This window comes from Planococcus citri, chromosome 2, assembly GCF_950023065.1.
Source record: "Planococcus citri chromosome 2, ihPlaCitr1.1, whole genome shotgun sequence".
Taxonomy (NCBI): domain Eukaryota; kingdom Metazoa; phylum Arthropoda; class Insecta; order Hemiptera; family Pseudococcidae; genus Planococcus; species Planococcus citri.
The window spans coordinates 53,237,001-53,245,877 of NC_088678.1; the positions used below are offsets into that span (position 1 = coordinate 53,237,001).

General features: G+C 32.9%; 1 protein-coding gene across 1 annotated transcript; it reads right to left on the reverse strand.

Moving 5' to 3' along the window:
* Nucleotides 1-200: 200 nt before the first annotated feature.
* LOC135836448 (uncharacterized) lies at nucleotides 201-8,319 on the reverse strand. The gene is made up of 6 exons (XM_065351290.1): nucleotides 8,097-8,319; nucleotides 5,811-6,589; nucleotides 5,110-5,242; nucleotides 1,301-1,484; nucleotides 854-1,097; nucleotides 201-689 (listed from the first exon to the last, which is right to left on the reverse strand). The coding sequence occupies exons 2-6, from the start codon at nucleotides 6,514-6,516 to the stop codon at nucleotides 529-531; spliced, it is 1,428 nt and encodes a 475-aa protein (XP_065207362.1). The 5' UTR covers nucleotides 6,517-6,589; nucleotides 8,097-8,319; the 3' UTR covers nucleotides 201-528.
* Between the last annotated feature and the right edge of the window lie 558 nt (nucleotides 8,320-8,877).

Consider the following 8,877-nt stretch of genomic DNA (forward strand, 5'->3'; position numbering starts at 1 on the left):
AGATGCGTGAAATCCATTCACAGCTTCTGAACGCCGACCGGATTTATTAATGTATGATATAATTATCCAGTTCGGACGTATCAAAGATTTTTCATTAATTCATCGTTGTATCGTATGTACTCCCTGTCTTCCCCCTCCCAGCATGGTTAACTTTTTCGTATGATGGAATATCAAAAAGACGATGCAAGTAGTAAACACATGAATTTTTTAAATGGTCTTTGTATTCTAATTAATTCAAATTAGAAAATGCATTAACTAAATTTTTAAACGAGTAATAAGTATGTACAGACTTATATCTAAGGACTAGGAAAACCATAAATTCGATTAAATAAAAAAGGCACCAACCTCTTGAAAATCGATTGACTCAGTAAAAAATGTACGTATATCTAAATAATTTTCTCCAAAAACGAAAAAAAAAATCTTTCGATAAAATCGACGAGCATTAAAAAAATGAAAATTAACGAAAAATTACGATACAAATTAAATGCTATGAAAATTCGTGAAACGAAAAATTCTTCACAAATTAAGTTAAATAGTAGTCAGACCGTAATATGGCGAATTTAATCCATTTGTAAATAGTTCATCTCCTAAGCAAATGGAATTATGTATATCTTGAATTAAAAAGTTTTCCTCCTCTATGGCATTTGACGACTCTTCAGTAATTTCACGAATAAGAGGAGAAAATGAACCTGAAATTTAAAAAAAAAAAAAAATGTAATTCTTCACAAATATTATTTTGAACTTGGAGCGCGAAAACAATTTTTTCATCTTCATTAGATCAGAATTGAAAAGCAGGTGCCTTTATGAACAAAAGAAATGTTCAGCAGATACCTTATGCATCGTAAAAACTTACTAAATCGCGAATCTCCTTCATTAGCGGACTCCCATAACTGCTCGATATCATTTCTCGTAATATTTACAAACGAAGATTCCAAATGTTTCCCATCTAAATGTATTTGTTCAGCAGCATCATGCAAACTAACGTCTGTGAAATCCATGTTTTCACTTTCCTGTATGCTTTTCGTAGCTGCCAAAACTTCTTCGTCAATTTGATTTATTAGATCGCAAGTGGAATTGGACGATTGCTTACTGATGTCCTGAATTTTCGATGAAAATCATTAATTTACGGTTCTTTTTTTTTTTTATCAGAAAAATTTTTAAATTATGAAGAATTTTAAAATTAGGTAGGTATGCAGAAACAAAGCTACCTATCCATGTGGAAATTAAGTCATGGTATGAGGTGCGGGCCAATAATGCTTTTATTTAAAAAAAGAAAAAAATTATTTATCCAACTGCCTACCTTACTCATAATGTTACTACTGATGAGATCTGCACTTTGCGAAACAGTTTCACTAATATTCCAAAAATGTCCTGCTCCTTGAGATGCTTTCTTTCCTTTTCTAAACTGCGGATTAATGGATAAATTATGTCGAACTGAATTTTTCCACCTGTCATCGTGCTGCTGGTAATAAGGGTAGTGACTTCTAAAACAGATTTTAAAAAACCACTTCATTCAACATCAATGCCCAATGCCCATCTATATTCTGTATTGAGAACATTTTACGATGTTGCCGATTTTGAAAAATGAAGGGGTAGAATTTTCTAATCGCTTTCACTAGCAGAATTTTTTTCATGATGAGTGGAAAAAGTTGGTAAATTTCAATGATGAGATTCGACTTTCCATCTCATAATATTCGCTTCTATTTTTCTATCAATTTTTTTTTCACGAAACTGTTTCATTTGACTCGAAAAGTTGAACCAGAAATTGTACCCTTGTGACAATTTGAGAAAATTCAAATTTCTGTTCTTTCAAACTTGTTGTACTTACTTAGTGCACATTACTGTTTATCAAAACCAAATTTGGGACTGATTTGGAATTCAATTTTTATTATTTTTTCATTTTCATGTACGAATGATTTTATCTATGTTGAATGTACTGAAAGATCAAGAAATGAGAAATCAGCTTCAAGTTGATATTTAAGAGCTAACTTAGCAATCAACCAATATGGTGAAAGCAAATGGAAAAACTATCTTGCAATCAATGTACGTACATTCTGAACGGTTTGGTTAATCTTATGAAAATCATTCATTGTTCGAAATTCACTCTCCAATGATTACGTTAACAAAATGGGATGTCGTCTCAATTGTCAGTCATCACTTTTGACTGATCTTATGTTGTCTCTACCCTCTTCTAAGCAGCCGTGACTGTACGTATGATGAATAAGAGCAATGGGTAGGTAGAGGGTAGAGAGGTATACACGAAGGAAAAAATGAAAAACCACTTCAAGGGCAGGTAATGAGATTTCATACCAAAAAATTAGAATGTTTGGAAAAACAAGGGTTATGAACGACTTCAGGAAATGTAGTTAACCGGCCGCATGCGACATAACATTATCGACGGTTATCTTCTGCGTGGTACAAAGAAGACGCCTGGTACCGATGAAGGGTGACGCACGCCCTTTCTGTTTTAAAACATCGGAAACGGCAGTGCAGATTCAAAACTGTGAGAACATTAGGCATACATTGACGTCGTCTGCTAAAGATTTATTGGATTAGATTTTCGAGACACGAGAGAACGGAAAATACGTATTATACCTAGGATCAGACTTTGAATGTGGGTGGGTGTAATTGTACATTATTTTATACCTTCTTACAAGTAAGGATACCTATGTATTACTTAGGTTTCTCATTCCTCAAAAATATTCGGTACGCTTCATTTTAGAGTGTACTTCATTTTGCAATGTTGGAATTTTATACTTCCCACCCCCTAAAGTTGTTACCTCGGATGAGAAAATAATTTCCTATTTTTAATTTTACCCCTTCCCAAGTTAAAGAAAATCAGAAAAATGAAAAAAGTTCAATTTAAGGAATTTTTTCGGTATCAGAATTTTTCTAAATAATCCCCCTTTCAAGATAAAACTTTCCCCGAACTGTTAAACCAAATTGGCCCTTAGTAAGAAGCCCCTCAAAGTTTAAAAAATCTCAAAAAATGAGAATAAATCAAAATTAGGGAAAATTTTTTGAAAATATCTGATTTCCACATTAGAATTATTCTACATAGGTAAATCCATTTTCAAGAATACACTTTCGTTGGACCTCCAACTGATGTTGGCTTTCTTGTATGGAATCACCCAATTTGGGAAAAATGAAAAAATATGAAAAATTGATGTCTGTGTGTACAAATTATTTGAAAATTTTTAATCTCTGAGCAGAATACTTCAAGATATTTTTTCCCCAAGAAAACCCTTTCTTGATTCTCCTCAACTATGTTAGCCGCCTAAAATTTAAGTGCATAGAGATCTTCAAAGTTTAAAAAAAAATTTTAAGTGGAGGTAAAGTCTCCTCTGCAAGGAAAGCTTCAAGTCATGGATACGTTTTTTGCTTTAAACCGAAAAATGAAATCTCATTGATGACGATTTTGAACGGTTTTTTTCAAATTTTCAAAAGTCGAACACTTCAAGATGCCAGAATGTCAATAAGTTTGTCCTTTGTGAAAATTTGCCTGATTTTTATTACAAGCTCTTGAAAATCAGATTCAAGATCTAAACGTCCACTTCTATGTTACTTAATATGAAAATGTCAGAAAGATGTTATACTCTCAGAGTTTTTGTGCGAAGCGCGAAAAAACTGCATTGTACTTAATAAATGGTAGGTACTTACTTACAATGAATTATTTTTTGAATTCAATTATAAAAATCGGACATCTTTCTATCAACAAGAAGTGGAATTGAAAAATCAGTAATTTTTTAAAACAATTGGTGCTACTTACATGTCCAAGGTGAGATACGTTGATTATGCCATCAAAAGTTGTTTAGTTGAATGTTATAATTTACGAGAAATTTTTTCGACTTCATTTTAATAAAAGTAATAGGTACATACATTCTATTTTATAAATTATGAAAAAGATCAAAAAATGAGAAATCAGCTTCAAGTTGATATTTAAAAGCGAACTTAGCAACCAATCTTAACTATCAATCAATAAAGCAAATGCAATAACTATCTTGCAATCAGCGAATAGCTGCATGATGTCTATCTAGAGATTCGAATCTCAAAAAAGTCACTGAAACAGTTAAAAGGTTATGATGAGATGGGTTGGTCGAATGAAAGTCAGACAAAAATTGTAGAAATAAGTATTTGTTAATGATGAATTTTTTTCCAAGTGTTTGAAAGTCTGACATGCCTAGTGCTTTTCTGATGAAAATCGATCAAATCCCGAGGACTAAAAATTTTCATTTTTTTGTGGATGGGGACAACTTCCACTTTTTCAATATGTAGATAGGTCAAAAGTACCGGGTGTCCAAAAATAAGCGATTTTGAAATTATCATAATGAGAGAAAATTCCCTGCTTGAAAATTAGAAAATTCAATAGGGTAATCATTTAAAAACGGATGTTTGAGTAATTTTTTCAATGAAACAAGAAAAAAGATTTCATGTTGCATTGAAACAATAATTCAAAAGCACATTTTTTCGATTGTTATTCAATTTTTACTTGGGGACATTTTTTCCCCATTTTGGCTCATCAGAACATATCAAAATTCCTTATTCTTGGACACCGGTAATTCGAATGTAGTGTTGCTCTTCTTTTTCGCACATTACATCTTTTACTACACGAAGCAATTTTTTGTTTGGGAAGGGGGAGGGGACTTTCTAAGCACGACTTATTTTTACTAACATGATTGAAGACATTTTTCTTGTGTAATCCGACAACATAAGGGCCTAATCCAGTATTTTGTACACAAGATAGGTATAAATAAGAGCTCTCCTCTCTAATTCACTGGTTAGTGTTGAGTGGAGATGAGGGGTTAAAAATAAAATTGGTATGTAACTTGATTTTACCTAACGTTAAGTAGTGACTTGACTGATGTGTTAGAACTAGAAAGTTCACAATTTTGAAGATTTTGTCTGATACCTACTCGTTCTCATTCGGCACCTCTTATTTTTCAACGGAGGAGGCTGAAAATTTCTCACCTGAAGTAACAACTTTAGGGGGTGGGAGCAAAAAAAAAAAAAACGAAAAAAAATTTCCACCATAATATGGATAAGGTACACCCTAATGAGCACAATACATTTAAAATAGCCTATGTTAGGTAATAATCATTATAATCTTACGAGATCCAGTTGTAAATTCCAGAAACAGTCAATTCGCCGTTTTCTTTTAAAGCTTGTTCGATTAGCTCTGTGTAAGTGTACCTAGGTTTTCGCTGTGTGTCATTGGGTTTCTTTTTAACTTTTTCGAGCATTTCTGTAAGATAAAAATAAGCATAAATTTTTCACCTGGCGAAAGCGTGACTTAATTTTCGTTTTGAAAAATTCAAACATAATCATACCTATGAATACGAAATAAACAGGGCATCTATTTATACTAATACCTACGTACATATTTTAAATTAAGTACGTACTTCTTTTTTATAAGCGAATCTAATTTCAAAATAATTTTTTTCATCAATAAAAGATGAAATGAATATAGCGGTATCATCGAACAATCATTAATAATATTTACAACAATGTTACTGAAGTCTCTTCATAAATGTAGGTAGGTACTTTTATAAAGAAAGAAAGGAAGTCATGATGAGGCGTTAATTTGTGTTTAGTTAAATAGGTGCATTTTGGTCTTTTTTCAATTGGTATAAAATGAATTTTCTGGTTGCAACGCAAATGTAGGCAACTTAATGATTCAGAATTTTAAACTAGATTCAGAAATCGCTAATTTGTTTTTCATCTTTTTTTATGTGAAAAAAATAGGCACTTCAAAAAATGTATGTTTTCGAGACTGAATGACAAAGAACTAAGAATTTAAAATTTTCACTGACCTGTTTCTTTTTCGACGGGATGAAAAATGGACGATATTTTGAAATCCAACAACCACGATAAACTTTTACCCTCTTCTGTATCGTCTTTTTTCACATGTGACTTTTCCGATTTACGTAAATCGTCAGAAAAATTATTCAAGAATTCTCTGGCAGTGACATTCTTAACTGGATGTTTGGTTGCTAATGGTTGTTTGCGAACTGGAGTCTTATACGTATTTCTCAACTTATATCTTTTACAAGTTTCTTCAAACGTTTTCAATTTTTTTTCTTTATTTTCGCTTTCATCAATTTGTTTGAACGAACAATTCAATTCTTGTTGACATCTCTCGGGCTGTTCTTGATTAAAATCAGAATTTACAAAAACTGTATCGAAATCGAAGTTATTCGATTCCAGTACATCCAAAGTATACGTTCCTGGTTCTAAATTCTCCAGTGAACTGACCGTATCTATAGAATCAATCAAGTCGTCCTCCGTTTCCATTGAATTTCCATCTGAAGATTCTAGAAAGGTTATATCCGAATTGAAATCTTGATTATCGGAGTTATCCGATGATGAAGAAGTGTACACTTCTACGGTTTCGAATACTGTTGGAGAAAACACCTCGATGTATTCTTCGTTGAATACTTTTTCGCAGTCTGTTTCCGTCATCATGGTCGAATTTTCTTTATCAAAATCTTCGCCGAATTTCGGAGTAAGAAGAATCATATTTGTGAAGCGAACGTTGATGTTGTGTACTTTTGACTGAAGAAATTATTTTTTCAATTTTTCATCACGTTACCTTTAATCAAAAAAAATAACATGCTGAGAATTAATTCCTCCCTTTATATCCAAGCAGTACTAGGGATTTTTCAGTTGACAGTGCTTCTTCAAGTTTGTTTAGAAATACATTTGTATTTTTCACCACGGCGCACCAGAGCCAAAATTTCAAAAAAAAATATGATGTTAGGGGTCATGAATACAATACCTACATCCAAAAAACGCATTTATAAAATTTATCTCGCAATCTTCATTGTTAAAAAGCACAAAATGGGTTGAAGATCGCCATTTTGAGGGGTAAACATGAGGGGAGGGGTTGAAAATTTTTGTGATGATACCTCTTATGCATGTCTACAACATTCTAAAAAATTTTGAAAATCGGTTTACATGGAAATGAGAAAAGAATTTTCATTGTAATTTCAGAAAAGGGTAGTTTTCTCAAAATGGGAAGGGGCTGGGGGGTCCGAAATTTTCCGCTCGGAAGTTTCTCGATGGTACCCACTTTTGGTGTAAATATCAACCATTTCACCCCTCTTATGTGCCAAAAGCCTGTCAGAGTTGTCAGTTCATCATTGAACATTCAAAATAGCCAGGTTACCAACTTCTGCAAAGCTTGTTTTATTTTTTTTGAACAGAATCAATTTCTGAATAATGCGTTGGGTCAATTTATCAAATCATCCACGATAAAGCGCAGTTAGGAACCTTTGGGCACAGCTTGATCAACCTCGTGATTTATGAATTCCTATTTTTTGGTATTGAAAAATTAGATTTCGACAAGTTTTGAGGTTATAAAAGCTCATTTCTTTTCTTTCATTTCCAGCTGTTTTCAGTGTTTCACACTTTGGACTGAAATTGCTTCGAAAACTGAATTGTAAACTCTGATTTTTTGTGAGTCAAAAACTTTCAGAATTGTTTTCACTTTCCAACGATATAAAAATCATAATTTTTGATGAATTTTTCGTTGAAATATTCACTTGAGTATAAAATGACCCACACGAATTACCGACTTGATTTTAAAAATACGATGCAAATAAACGAATATTTGAAGGAAAAAGTCATCAAGAAATATGGGTTTTTGTACCTTTGGAAATGAGAAAAAATTCTGAAAATTTGATTCGTAAAAAATGAGTTTATGTAATAAAAGTTTGAAGTAATTTTATTCCAATGTTGCAAAATACTGAAAATGGCTGAAAATGAAAGAAAATAAATGAGCTTTACAACATCAAAAGTGGTCGAAACCTAATTTATTGTAGCAAAAAATGGTTAATCAAATTTCCCATAAATCATGAGGAATATTAAATTTTCCAAAACCCTCACGTTTTCGAGTAGGTACTATAAAAATTCGAAAACTTCAACTTTTCGTTGCAGCGCAGTAGGTACCTACTACCTACTACCTACGTATGCTTAAAATCATGTAAAAAACCACAAAACAATCGCGAATTGAACATCTTATTTGATTCTAAATTTCAGTGCTCGTGAAAATGTTGAGAGTTCAACTCAGAGTGCAATAGGTACATTTGAAATCTTACCAAAGGGCTCACAATTTGACAACTTCTACTCATTAATTTCCACGCGATTCCGCGATTATAAACCGCACACTAGATGAATGCTGTAAACCACTCGAAACATGATTGCTTTGTCAGTAGATATGCGAAATTTACGCGATTCAAATATGATCAAAAATAACCGTCATGAGGAGGATTATGGTCTGCGAACGCGTGTTCGGACTACATGCACTAAAAGTTAGTCGAATTGCACCTCAACGTTATGTACAAAATAACTGAACCTGGATCGGGGGTGTATTATTTTCCGGACTGATGATTTCTCTTCTACCACCGTCGTATACGTATACACCGTTAAACTGAAAACAGAGCACCTGAAAATATTCGTACCAGTTAACATGATGGCACGACTTTGGCAGGTATAAGCTTTTTATTGCCACCCCTTGGTTATTCTAGTCGATTGTCCGCATTCATGGGTAAGTTTTATATTTAGTTCTTTAACGCAAATTTCGCATCGTACGAGTAACAAAAGCGTAGTAGGTAGCTCTCTCAATTGATCCAGTCTGAACGGTATGAGAAAGCGAAAAAATGTATACGAGTATGTACTCGTACCTCTACCTACCTCACCTGGGGAGGCTTGGGTTATTATTAGGTAAGTTGAGTATTCTAGGTAGTAGGTACCTACTGCTTAGATCTGCGTCATTTTTGAAATTAGGTGCCTATTTTATTCGATTAGCTTTTGTGTTTAATGTTTGAAAAATTAATTTATAATATGTACGTATAGTATCCTTTACGGAGAGCTTGAAAA

Coding starts and splice junctions, on each gene's coding strand:
- LOC135836448 (XM_065351290.1), bottom strand. CDS start 6,516: ATGATTCTTCTTACTCCGAAATTCGGCGAAGATTTTGATAAAGAAAAT. Junction 5,243..5,810: donor TCCCGTCGAAAAAGAAACAG/GTCAGTGAAAAT, acceptor TTTATCTTACAG/AAATGCTCGAAAAAGTTAAA. Junction 1,485..5,109: donor GGAATTTACAACTGGATCTC/GTAAGATTATAA, acceptor AATCTGTTTTAG/AAGTCACTACCCTTATTACC.